The sequence below is a fragment of the Siphateles boraxobius genome, unplaced genomic scaffold (assembly GCF_051911475.1).
Source record: "Siphateles boraxobius isolate OS27281-9 unplaced genomic scaffold, OSU_SipBor_1 19, whole genome shotgun sequence".
NCBI lineage: Eukaryota > Metazoa > Chordata > Actinopteri > Cypriniformes > Leuciscidae > Siphateles > Siphateles boraxobius.
This window is the reverse complement of record NW_027508799.1, coordinates 25628456-25641485: the sequence shown is the minus strand read 5'-3', so window position 1 is coordinate 25641485 and position 13030 is coordinate 25628456. Positions and strand designations below refer to the sequence as shown.

Here is a 13030-nt window from a genome sequence, read left to right as displayed (position 1 = left end):
ACTTTTTTACGTAACTAAACATTTCTGTTTATAAAGTTTCTAATTTCATGATTGGGGGTGATATTTACTTTTTGTAGGGTATGTTGTTTCACTTATTACCAGTAGTTGGCAGTGCGCTCTTTCCCTTTTGTTTGCGTTGATCCTGTCAACAGAGAAGAAGAGGAGGATTCACCGCTCTCTGATTGGCTGTGTGCGCATCACGTCATCTGTTCTGTTTCTAAACGTTTCCTGTCGAATTTTCCATTTGGGATTCATACATCTCTGTTTTCAAAATATTTCTGAACGAAATGACAGCGAATAATAGCCATTCGCCGGGTATGTAATTTTATTTGTATGATTAATATGTAAAATTCCCTCTTAATAGAGCAGAGTTAACGTTATTTATTTTACAGTCTTAGCTGATCATAACAACACCAATGGTCCAATGAACAGCCTCTTAAAAAAGTAAACATATCTCTATATTATCATGTAGAGATAATGTAACAAACATTATTACTTTGATAAAAGTAAATTACATTTTGCGCTTCAATAATTAGGTCTTAACTGGCAAAAACAGCATTTTATGGTTGATATGACTATGAGGCACTTTAGTTAGAGAGGTTTGTTATTGATATAATGCAAAACACCTGTAACGTTACATACAGTATTGCAGCTTATAAAAGAACAGTTGAATCATTTTAATTGATTTCCATAGAAAGATATTGTTTGTAAACAGCACTACAGAGTTATAATGAAAGAATTTGACGTTTTAAAAGTCAACAGTGTTTATAAGCAGTCTATTGCTCTCAATGACATCCATCAGCCACTTTTCCCTGAACCTCGTTTGTCCCGGAATATGTTTGAACCTGTTGGTTTCAACGAGGAAGTGAACGTCCACAGGCAGTGTATCTGGTTTGAATTTGGAGATTTCTATGATGAAATACACGCTTGCTGTGGCTGTGGGGATCGGGGTACTTCGAGTCGGGATGCTCCATTTGGCTCCGTACTGGTATTGCTTTTTAAACTCCAGCTCTGTTTCCTGCAGAAACGTCAGACTGTAGAGCCAGCCGGGCTGCTGAATCTCCCATGTGTCCATGTATTGCCTGATCTGCTGCTCTCCGATCTCGATTGAAAAGTCTTTGCATGAGATCCAGTCGATATTTTTGATTTTATTCTCACATTGTACGATATTTGCGCTGTCCATCTCCATAGCTGTCAGTGTTTCTGTCATGTTGACGTCAGTTTCCATGGTGATGACAGACAGGGGACGGGTGTTCCATTAACTCCGCGACGTAATGATTTTCATTGTTCACCGTTTGTTGTTGTTGTTGTTGTTGTTGTGCTTTTCAAACCTATATGGTTTCTGTAGAAAAAAAAAGGTAACACTTTATTTTAAGGTGACGTAGTTACACTTTACTACATGCACTTACAATAGTAATAACAGTAAATTACCAGCAGGGTTTGAAATTAACTTTTTCACTCACCGGCCAAATTAACTAATACATTTTTAAGTTACCAGCCATTCAGAACTTCTACTAGCCAAACATAAATAAATAAACCAGATTAGCTACGTCACAGCTTGTGTCTGTGTGTGTGTATACACACACACATAATATATAACCCTAAACCAAAAACCAAACTCTATAGTATGTACATAGTTAATTAATATTACTCAGTACTTATTTGAGTAAGTACAATGTAACTACGTCACCTTACAATAAAGTGTAACTGAAAAGAAAACATGAATAATGAAATGGATACTCTTTTCATGTAGTTACAATAAGTGGAGTTTTCAAACTTCAAAAAGGACACAAAAGTGGTCCATATTATACATGCACTATATTTAAAGTTTTCAAGTCAAACCATAGTTTGTGTTTTTTTAGCTAATTTCTATGCAGTTGCAAGGATGTTCTGTGTGGTTTCTTACTTTTTATGATATTAGAAATTATTAACTTAATAATAACAAATGACAATCTTTCACTTTACAGGTCGCCTTTAAAATGACGAAAGCTGCTACTCTTATAAGTAAGCACAGAGTAAGCACAGATGTGAAATGGCTAAAGCTTTGATTGAGCTCTGCATGGCTCAGTAGCTTTGATGCCAAATCCACACAAGTGTGTTTTCTCAAGGAATATCCCAGAATTCCCTCGAGTAACCTCGCCGCATGTCGCGCATCAGAAGCACACTGGACACCGTTACCAAGGCCGTGAGCGGAACGGTGAACACCGACCTCTTCTCCAAGATCATTCGGCTCAAACCCGGTGCCACCCTGGCCAAAACTATAGAAGTTAAAGTGGAAAGTGCCGAGGCAGAGGCTGGTGCTGTCATGACTGTGGCGGCACCTGATCCGCCCAGGGAGATTGAAGTAAAAAAAGACATGGAACCTCCTAAAGAAGCCCCAAAATCTAGTAATCTGTCGAACAGCACAGGAAACACATCCAGCGGGGTTGCAAAACAAACACTGCAACGTTTCCAGCCCGCTGCGTTCACAACCAACATGGATGAAACATACAGTCACCTGGCTGAACATGTCAATGCCTACTTTGGAAGCGACACACGAGATGACAAACGATCACAACTGGATACAGGAGACACAACACCTTCGACATCTCAGATCCAACCTAGCGCTCTTCCCAAAGTTAGCAAGGATCGTATTCTTATGGCAGCACCTGTGTCCCATAGATCCACACCAGAAAAGCCCCCTGGTCCATCTGCCATTGACAAGGATGGCTCCATTCCAAATCCACAAGCCCCTTCTGCTCCAGCTCAGGACGAGGGCGTTTCAGCCGTCCCCATATCGCCAAGGAAAGGCATCAGTCATTACCTGTCCTACCCTAGGCCAAGCGTCCAGGCTTTTGTAGGTAACTACATCACTCCTCTCGTTCCAAAGTTTAGAACGGACTCAAAGGGTGGCACGGCAGAGAAGGACAAACCCTCTGGAATCGAAGTGGCCGTGTCTCAGGATGCAAAGAGTGCAGAAAGCAAGGAGAAGAAAGAGGCAGAGGAGAAAGCAAAGAAACTGATGTCTCAGAGGGAGAAGGTAGAATAATATCCCTGTAAATATAATAGAATAGACTTAACTGAGTTCTTTTTTTTTAGCGAAAGCTTAGAGTTTCAAAAAACTTGTACATTTATTTCAGTCTGGTCAGCGGAATAGTATTGGGGTAGAATCTATCAATCAAATATAAAATATTGGATAAATTAAGCTTGTTTTTAGAACCACACACAATTTTAGTAATATATGTTTAAAATACATATATTACCCAAATTGTTAGTGTATTTATATATACACATATACATACATATAATTCATGTATGTACAACAGCAGCTGAATGAATCTGTGTGCAATTCATTCTTATATAAATTGTCACATTTGATTGCATGCTGTTTTAGTAAGAATGGATTTTTTTGATTTACACGCAAATTGCCTATGCAAAATATATCAATTTTCCCATTGATTATAATGTTTAAAGATCAAAAGTGACTGTTCTGTGTGTTGTATGTAGATTATAGCACGTGTTAGTGTGGATAACCGAACCAGAGCACTGGTCAAGAGTCTTCAGCGAGTCACTGATGTGAAGATCACCATCAGCCGGGTGGAGGAACTGAGCTTCCACCTGCTGGAGTTTCCTGAGACCAGAGGAGTGGCAGTCTCTGTAAGTGTGTCCAAAACATGTCTGTGAGGAGGACTACTTTATTTTTCTACATTGTAAACTCAATCAATTTCCTCCTTTCTCTCGCTTTGTTCAGGAGAAGATCATCACTTGTCTGTTGCGTTTGAGGCAGGCACGAGATGTCAAGCTGCAGGCTGCAGTGAGACAGGCTCTGGCCCTGGTGGGCTACAATGACCCGGTGAAAGGCAGAGGGATACGTGTTCTCTCCATTGACGGAGGAGGCACCAGGTGACAGACAGATGATAGTTGGGGGAAAAAAAAATGATTAACCTAAAGTTAACAGATTGTGAAAGGACTTTTAAGATAAAAGTAGGTCAGCCCAAATGTACCTAAAAGTAGGTCATCCAAAAATAGAACTGACACAATTTTGCAATCCCTTTAGATGTTGTCTGTCATCCTAGGCTAATTTTCATGTTTTAAATTTGTCACAATTTTACCTAGAATAAAAAAATAAAATAAACAATATAAATAAAACTAAAATAAACAAAGTGACAGCAGTGGGTCATGATAAGTAAAACAAATTCAATAATTATAGATCTATAGACATAAATTAATAATAGTAACACTTTACAATAATTGTTAACATTAGTTAAATACATTAGTTAACATGAACTTACAATTCTGCGTTCATGAATTAACATGAACTGTGTAACAATTCATGTAAAGCGCTTTGAGCACCCGAAAAGCGCTGTATAAATGTAACAAATTATTATTATATTATTATTATTAATAATTCTACAGCATTTGTTAATCTTAGCTAATGTTAATCTCAAAAATTATGAATACATTTTAAAGATCATAAGTTGTTTCTTTTAACATTATTCAACACACTGTGAACTAACCGGAATATTAACATTCTTAAACATAAAGGTTAATAAATGCTGTAAAAATATTTTTACTCATTGTTAGTTCATTTTAGTTAATACTTTAACTAATGTTAACAAAAGAGACCTTATTCTAAAGTGTTACCGATATAATTATCAATTAAAGACCTTATGAAATATTTAAATTGAATAATTAAGTAGTGATAAAACTTAAAAATATAAATAAATTGTGACCAGTTATAGGATTTGAACTATAACTGAACATATTTGCATACATTTCCCTCTAAATGTTAATCCTAAAGTGTAAAAAAAAAGTATTGTGCATGATTTTATCCATCAACTACTCTTAAACTTTTGATTTGCTTCGGTGAATCGATCCTTTAGTTTCATGTTATAAGATTTATGAACATTTTTATACTGTATGTACAGTGACGTGTGCAGGCCTGTAATTTGATGTCATTGTTTTGTAGGGGTTTGGTTGCATTACAGGCTTTGTACAGGCTGGAGAGTTTGACAGGGAAGCCCATCTATCAGCTCTTTGACTACATATGTGGAGTTAGTACAGGTATATTATTAAAATTACTTGCAAAATGTCTACAAGGTATAGGAGTGAATAATCTTCTTCTATGTCTTCAAAATCTTCTATGATTTTTCTTAGGGGCAATTCTGGCTTTTATGCTGGGTGTGTTCCAGATCCCTCTGGATGAGTGTGAGGAACTCTATCGGAAGTTGGGATCTGATGTCTTTAAACAAAACCTGATTGTGGGCACAGTGAAAATGGGCTGGAGTCACGCGTACTATGACAGCCAGATTTGGGAGGAGATCCTCAAGTAAGACAATGAAGTGAACAAGCCTATTTTATTTTATTTTATTTTATTTAGTCCAACAATATTTTGAAGCTGAGATAGAAATAAAAAAATAATAGAGGTAAAGACGAGACACATAAAGTAAAAGCAAAAATAAATAGCAATAAATAAAATCCTTAAATTCATTCTATCTCATTTGCTGTTTACATTTAATGTATTATTTTAGTTTTGCCTTTTATTCACCACAGAGAGAGAATGGGGAATGGACTAATGATAGAGACTTCCAAGAACCCTAAATGCCCAAAGGTGGGTTTCAAAATATATATTTGTAACAGAAATTCAATTCTCATCTTTTCACTGTTTGGATAAATCAATCAATGCTTCCACTAGGTGTCGGCAGTGAGCACTTTAGTGAACAGAGGCCTGCCGCTGAAGGCGTATGTCTTCAGGAATTATAACTTCCTGCCTGGGGTTCGCTCACACTACCTGGGTGGCTGTCAGCATAAAATGTGGCAGGCCATTCGAGCCTCCTCCGCTGCTCCAGGCTACTTCCAGGAATGTGTACTAGGAAATGACCTCCACCAGGTAAACCACACAAAGTCTGGTCTGCATCATCTACTACATTCTATCTGCTCTTGCTATCAACTTATCCTTATATTATGTTCATGAGTTCTCTGACTGTTGACGTTATCCTCGGTCAGACATCTTGCACTATTGAAAATCATTACAAACCCTTTTAGGTTGTTGTCATGAAGAAGAAGGAAAAGCAAACTCTGCACATAAGGTTCATAGACTCAGACTATTTCCTGTGCTGTCTCATCAGTGAGACTGCATTGAGACTCATTAGTTTGCTTGAGTGCCGTCACTTAGGGCACTTCAGTTCGGCTGCCTTAAAGTGGCTCTCAGATTGTTGTTTGAAAAGATCCCTGTCAGAGGGTTTATTTAGACTCCTCCGATCTCTGATCCACTTCTCTCTGAATCATTACACAAAGGAAGATACCTATAACAATAAAGATAGAGTTTTAAAAATCGTTCTAAACTGAAAAGTCCACAACTAAAACGATAACGACACAGAGGAACGATACGGTTGGAATCACTTTTGGAAAGATTTTTTTTCCAGCTGATGAAAGATAAAAACATTTACATCCTATCAGAATCAGCCCTGCTTTAAAGAACTTTAGCCTTTAAAGCGGCAGGCGACAAAACTGCAGCATGCTTATCATAAACATAACTATATTGCGTGTTTGTGTGGACACTAATATAGTTACCGTTATAGTTATCTTTAAAGTTATTGTTCTTGATGTAAATGTGATTGTGGCTGTGTATTTACAATATGCATCAAGATACACACTGTAATACAGAAGAGATACACAAGCAAGATTTGTTCAGGAAAGTTTATTATTTTTAATAGTTCATGATCTGAATATGTTTCTGCACTACACTGGCGTAGCTGTCAGGTCTTTTTGCCTGTCTGCTTGTCTTCATCCAGCTCAAACTGGCACGGTGCCACGGCTGCCACACTGAACACACCCTCACAGCCTGGGTTTCATCAGCCTAAATGTCTCTCCGCTAAGCGGCAGACATTAATGTTGAATCGTAGCCCTCAGCGGTGCCTGTTGCGCCATCAGGAAGGCGTCATTCTGTCCGTCTGCCTATTGACACCCACCAAGTTCACATACTGCTTTTCACAATGTCCCTGTGTTCCCAAATAGGCAAGTAAAGCAATTGGTCACAGAGCTCAATGAATGCCCAGATTCATTCACAGTCTGATGAGATCTGTGGTCAATAGGAAGATGAGCCTGTTAGTATATAGAAATGGTGGTATAAAACGGCATTTTTTTAATCTGTTCATTTATTCAAAGTACATTTAAAATGAGTTTTAATTTAATTTTAAAATTTGTTGGGGCATAAACTAAAAAAATGTCCTGATATGTCACATGAGTAAATTACATGATTTTTTTACATGAAAAAAAATATCTATTTAGTTATTCAAAATACAGTTCATTTCTGATATTTATATATATTTTTATATATTGATATTATTAATTCAACAAATTTAGATATTGTTGATGGGCATTAAGTAAAAATTATGTCACATAGGTATTTTTTTCTGTTGATTAATATATTTACATTTTTAATCTATTAATTTATTTTAAAAATACACTAAAAATACAGTTCATTTCTGAATTGATATTCATTTGAATAATTTTTAGGTTAAGTGAAAAATGGAAGAAAAAAAAGCATTATTAAAAAGAATTAAATTCAAATCATTTGGCATAGTCTTTTGTCATTTTATTCATATAATCTATTTTTTCATTAATTTTATATAAAGATTATAGTATTTTAACAAAGTTTTCTTAACTTCTTATTAATATATATATATAAAAAAATGTTTTCACCAAATCAAAGTCATGTTGTCCAACCAGAAATGATAAAATCTTTTATTTGCCCATTATTTACACTCCATTGACCCACGTGTTGTTTTCATGCGTCCATCAGAAATAATCCTCATTTTGTGGTCAAATGTTCTTTGGGGAACAATAGATGAGAAATTTTGAGTGACGTTGTCCTCAGGTAAGGCCTAATTTACTGTTGAACAAGATGAGCATGAACTATTTTTAGATCTTCGTCTAATAGTCTGTGTAGATGAATCCAATTTTTTGGCCTGAGGGCCAACCAAACCCACTTAATGCACATTCATTAGGTCAATCTTCCCATGATTCCTCATTCAAAGCCGCTGTGATGTGTTTTGATGTATGCTTTTGCAGTGTGGGATGAATGTGTTCTTATTAAAATGCAAATGTAGTAGAGGCTCTTGGCTCTAAACCCTGTTGCCAACAGAGCACTCGATGCCCGGACTCCGAATGCCACCAGTGGAAAAGCTTCTCTCTCTCTCTCTCTCTCTCTCTCTCTCTCTCTCTCTCTCTCTCTCTCTCTCTCTCTCTCTCTCTCTCTCTCTCTCTCTCTCTCTCTCTCTCTCTCTCTCTCTCTCTCTCTCTCTCTCTCTCTCTCTCTCTCTCTCTCTCGCTCTCTCTCTCTCTCTCTCGCTCTCTCTCTCTCTCGCTCTGAATAGCACTTCAGTTTCTTCTCAACATGCCAGGCCTGTTCTCTGTTATGCAAACTCTTCTCAAGGTCTTTCATCCATCAAACAAGAAGCCAGTCCTCGTCTGTTTGTTTGTTTTTCTTTTTTATTTGATTGATCAATTGATCAATTCATTCATTAAAGGAAAAAGTTCACCCAAAAATGACAATTCTGCCATAATTTACTCACCCTCATTGAGGAAATAGGATTTTATTTCTCATGTGGAACACAAAATGAGAAGTTTTATTTTTCATGTTTTAACATTTATTTTATTTTAAGTAAGAAAAAAGTTTATGGTTATAGTTTTGTTAACTATAATAACCCTGTAACAAACTGGATGGTGACCATCAGCTGTCAATCTGATGGAAAGGACCATAAAAGTAGTCCATATGACCCATGCATTATATTCCAAGTCTTCTAAAACAATATGATAGCTTTCTGAGAGTAATAGAGTGAAACTTAAGCTTGACAGCCATTGTGTGTTTTCAATGTGTGGAAAAGAGCAGCTTAGACATTTTGCTAAGCATCTTATTTTGTGTTCCACATACGAAAGAAAGGCATACAGGCTTTAAATGCCTTGAGGGTAAGTAAATAATGACATTTTTCATTTTTTGGTGAAATATCCCATTTATTAGCTTTTGATTGATTGATTTGTTGATGTATACTTTGTTAGCTTTGGATTCGGAAAGCGGAGTGTAGTTCACTGATATGCATCAGTATCCGTGTCACTAAAATGTTGGGCATACTAGAAAAATAAAGGTTGTTTTCTCTGATGTGCTCCTTAAAGGAGACATTGAAACAGAGAAGGATGATGCCAAGTAAATGGATTTCAAATGCCTCAGGTAAAATGAACACATCTACCCACGTCTTCTACAGAGGAAAGATCTTTCATCCATTATACTCAACAGTGATGATTCCCTTAATCATATCAGCTGGAAATGCAAATTCACCTCTTTTATGCCGTACATCTAGTGTTTCAAAGAATAACCTAGATTTCCACAAAGAAGCCTTGCTTTTGGACAAGAATAGATGCAGTTATTATGCAGAACCTCACGATTTCTTTTAAATAGTATATTTTAGGTTCTCCAATTTTAGTTGAGATAGAGCACACAAGAATCTATTCTTGCTTTCGAGAATGTCTGATATGATAAAATGTGGTTAATGTTTTTGATTTTATCCAGGACGGTGGTCTCTTGATCAACAACCCTACTGCTCTGGCCATCCATGAGAGCAAGTGTTTGTGGCCCAACACCCCTGTGCAGTGTGTGGTGTCTCTGGGAACAGGCCGATACGAAACCATCGCCAAGACCAGCTCAAGCACTTACACCAGCCTAAAGACCAAACTCACCAACGTCATCAGCAGCGCCACAGACACTGAAGGTGAGACGATAGGGTCACATGATCCGGGATACATTTGTCTGCAGTCAGTGCGTTGTTCTGTGCTGTGTGTAGCACCTAGGGCTCTGCATATTCCTCTGAAGGATCCCAAAGTTATAAATTAGCAGCTCTCAGTCCGATTTTAACAGTTTATACAACTATACAACAGTGTAATGAAAACTGTATTATGACTTTATTTAAGACATGTATTATGCCCTTTTACAAAGTCTTAATTTTGTTTTGGGGGTCTACTAGAATAGGTTTTCATGCTCGAATGTTCAAAAAACATCTTATTTTTCCACATATTTGACATTATTGCAGCACCTCTCTTCCCAGTCTGTCTGTAACACTCTGTTCAGTTATTTTCTCTATGAAGCCTCTTCTTTCCGAAAAGCACAATGTGGTCTGATCAGTCGACCATTTTGAGTGTGTTTCATAAATGTCACGTCCCTTACCATAACCGTGAGTTACTAACTCTCATTAACATTAACACATTACTAACGCAACTCAACTCAACCAGCCCTCGCCCGTTTTTTTTCCGTATGCCTTGACTTATTTAAATGAGGGATATTGTGATGAGTATGTTCCCGGAAGAAAACTCAAGACTACAATCAAGCCGTTTCAGGGAGTTCAGAAACAGTGCGCACTGATATAGAGGATAACTCCCTTTGAAGTGGACTTTATGCTTTGTATCTTTGCAGACCTTTTCATGCTCAAACAGCAACATTACACACTAAAGAAAGTTGAAAATGTCAAAAAGCATAATATGTTCTCTTTAAATGATGAAACATTGCAATTGTTACAGTTGTTTGTCACTCACTATATAAACTACTAATGTATTTAAACCTTCTTTTTGTATTGTAGAGGTCCACACAATGCTGGATGCCCTCCTTCCCCCGAACACCTACTTTCGTTTGAACCCTTACATGAGTGAGGATGTCCCGTTGGATGAGAACAGGCAGGACAGGCTGGACTTCTTGCTGGCTGAGGGTCGCATCTACCTGGAGCGTAACGAGAATAAGTTAAGGAAAGTGGCTAGTGTTCTCACTCAAGAAAAGGGCGTCGTTCAAAAGCTAGCAGAATGGGCACAACTTAAAGCTGACATGTACGATGGATTTCCCTTCCGCTCCAAACTCTGAAACTCTAAACCAAACTTGCACAACCACTGACCTTTTCTGTTGTCTCTCTAATGTATAACAATGAAAACTGTACATTGCAATGGAATTAAGTGTTTTATTGCCATATAATTTAAAATCAGGATTCAGGACTGTTGTCTCATATCGAGCACATATGAAGACTGAATAGGTTCATTATAGTTCTGATTTTACGCCTCTGTTGTGGGTCTTGTTTGAAACAAAGAGCCTCGCAGGCATGTTACCAGCAACACTGACTAGCTATTACTTGCATGTGCTGCTTGTTGTTTGTTGGGATGTACTAATGTCAATTTGATCCATTAATTTACAATAGGATAAAACTGTTAAGTGTCTCCTCAAGAAAATCCTTAGTTGTTTATCCTGCACAACAGTGCAGGTAGAGTTGACTGAACTAACAGTACTGTAGTTAGCATGAGGCGAGCTGCTGATGCACAGACCCAAGTGTGTTCAAATAAATTTCAGCTAAACTTTATCATTTTTTTATTCAAAGTGAAATGTTCGTAATTATCAACCTTTATGTCAGACCGCAAGAGGAACCAACAGCACTGTCTGATGTTTTAAAGAGTTTGCACAGAATGTTTTGAAAGCACTCAATGCAATTGTATTATTGCTGAATATGGCTCTTAATCTTACATTGGTTTTTGTGGAAATACTAATGAAGTGATGCTTGATTTAGTGTTTGAATGCCTTGGCTGCTTTCGGGTATACATCTTTATTTGCTTCTTTGTGCACTTGGCAGGAAAACATTTTACATAATTTATTGGTTTTGTTCAGATTGAGTGTATAATATGTAAAATATCATTAATCCTTGAATGTGTTAAGTAAAATTATGACAGTGTTGTAGATTCAATTTTAACAGCTTGATTCTGAAATACAATTTTTCCTAATAACACCTTTAAAACTATTAATCCGTCGTGGTTATGAAGAGAAATAAAGGTTTTTAAACCTCAATTTATTTCAGTTTCAGTTTTTCCTTCTCAGATATGAGATGTTATCTTATTATTTTAGATAACTATTTTTTGTTCCTCTTAATATTGATAAAGAGTGCTGATCATTGGGAATCTAACATTTACTTGAGGTGAAAGCTAGGTAAATATGAACCACAATCATTTTATTCCATTTGTAATTAATCTGGCAGTATTTAATTGATTTTTCCAATTGCAAAATTGATTTATGTTTGTCTGTTGTTCCACACTGTTGGCACATTAGCTGGTATTTTAGCAGCCTGTCAAGCCTGAAGTCAAACATATAGATGTTCTATATATTTCAAATTGTATAGCCCAATGAGAAATATTAACATTTATAGACTGACGAGCCTCTGAAAATTAGCCACCTTTATACAATAAAGGTCAGTGAGGTTGGTTATCTCCTCATAAGACCTCAGTTATGTAGACTAACCTGAAGTGAGGAATGTGTCTTATTCATGGAAATGTTCAATGATGTGTCAAATCCCACAGGTGAGTGTGAGGAGAGACTATATTTGATGGAAATATGCTCAAATCCGCAGTTCAGTGCTACTGGGAGCTGCCGTGTACACGTGAGACAGCGGACTGCACTGAAATTCCTTCTTTATTTAACAGTTTCTAATCTATATTGTTTCAAGTCCAGTTTTGTTACGTTACGCAATCACTGCAGTTTTTGTCGTAATCCATAAGCACAGAGATGCTAGAGCTGAGAAGGTCACTGGTTGTTACTTCCATCGATCAAGGAGCTTTAGAGCAGATAGGACCATGTCTGATTCAACTCTTGCATCACCTCCTCCCAGAATCCCCTTAGCCAGGCAATGGAAGACCAGACTAGAGCATTCTGACACCTCAAGTGTAAACTAGATGTCCCTAAAATTATTCCAGTGATATACTCCAGTGCAATATTATTATTTTCTGTTGATCTAAGAGGTGGAGCTTAACTTAATTAGGTTTAAGGATAAGGTTAGGGTTTGGGTGTTTTCCGATTAGGGCGAGAGAGCTGGATGTCAAGCTTCACTCGTTGGCTATACAGTGATCAGCCTCTCAAAAATTCCCTTGCTGGAAAAAGAACAGACGGTATAAGCAACTACCGGTTGGTTCTGGTACAATTGTTTCTAGATGATATATGTTTTCAAAGCCATCTGCAAACCAATGTAGGAAGTGGGAC

The 13030-nt window shown here is 37.1% G+C and overlaps 1 protein-coding gene across 1 annotated transcript; it reads left to right on the top strand.

The window, feature by feature from the left end:
* Positions 1-158: 158 nt before the first annotated feature.
* On the top strand, positions 159-11848 carry pnpla8 (patatin-like phospholipase domain containing 8). The gene is made up of 10 exons (XM_077234553.1): positions 159-315; positions 1968-3019; positions 3487-3636; positions 3731-3882; positions 4949-5043; positions 5137-5308; positions 5533-5590; positions 5675-5869; positions 9548-9746; positions 10608-11848. The coding sequence occupies exons 2-10, from the start codon at positions 2144-2146 to the stop codon at positions 10880-10882; spliced, it is 2172 nt and encodes a 723-aa protein (XP_077090668.1). The 5' UTR covers positions 159-315; positions 1968-2143; the 3' UTR covers positions 10883-11848.
* The last annotated feature ends 1182 nt before the right edge of the window (positions 11849-13030 follow it).

What these genes read in the sequence shown, in the direction of transcription:
- pnpla8 (XM_077234553.1), top strand. Translation starts at nt 2,144, where the DNA reads ATGTCGCGCATCAGAAGCACACTGGACACCGTTACCAAGGCCGTGAGC. An exon ending in ATTGACGGAGGAGGCACCAG is followed by an intron (nt 3,883 to 4,948) that starts GTGACAGACAGA and finishes ATTGTTTTGTAG; the next exon opens with GGGTTTGGTTGCATTACAGG. An exon ending in ATTTGGGAGGAGATCCTCAA is followed by an intron (nt 5,309 to 5,532) that starts GTAAGACAATGA and finishes TATTCACCACAG; the next exon opens with AGAGAGAATGGGGAATGGAC.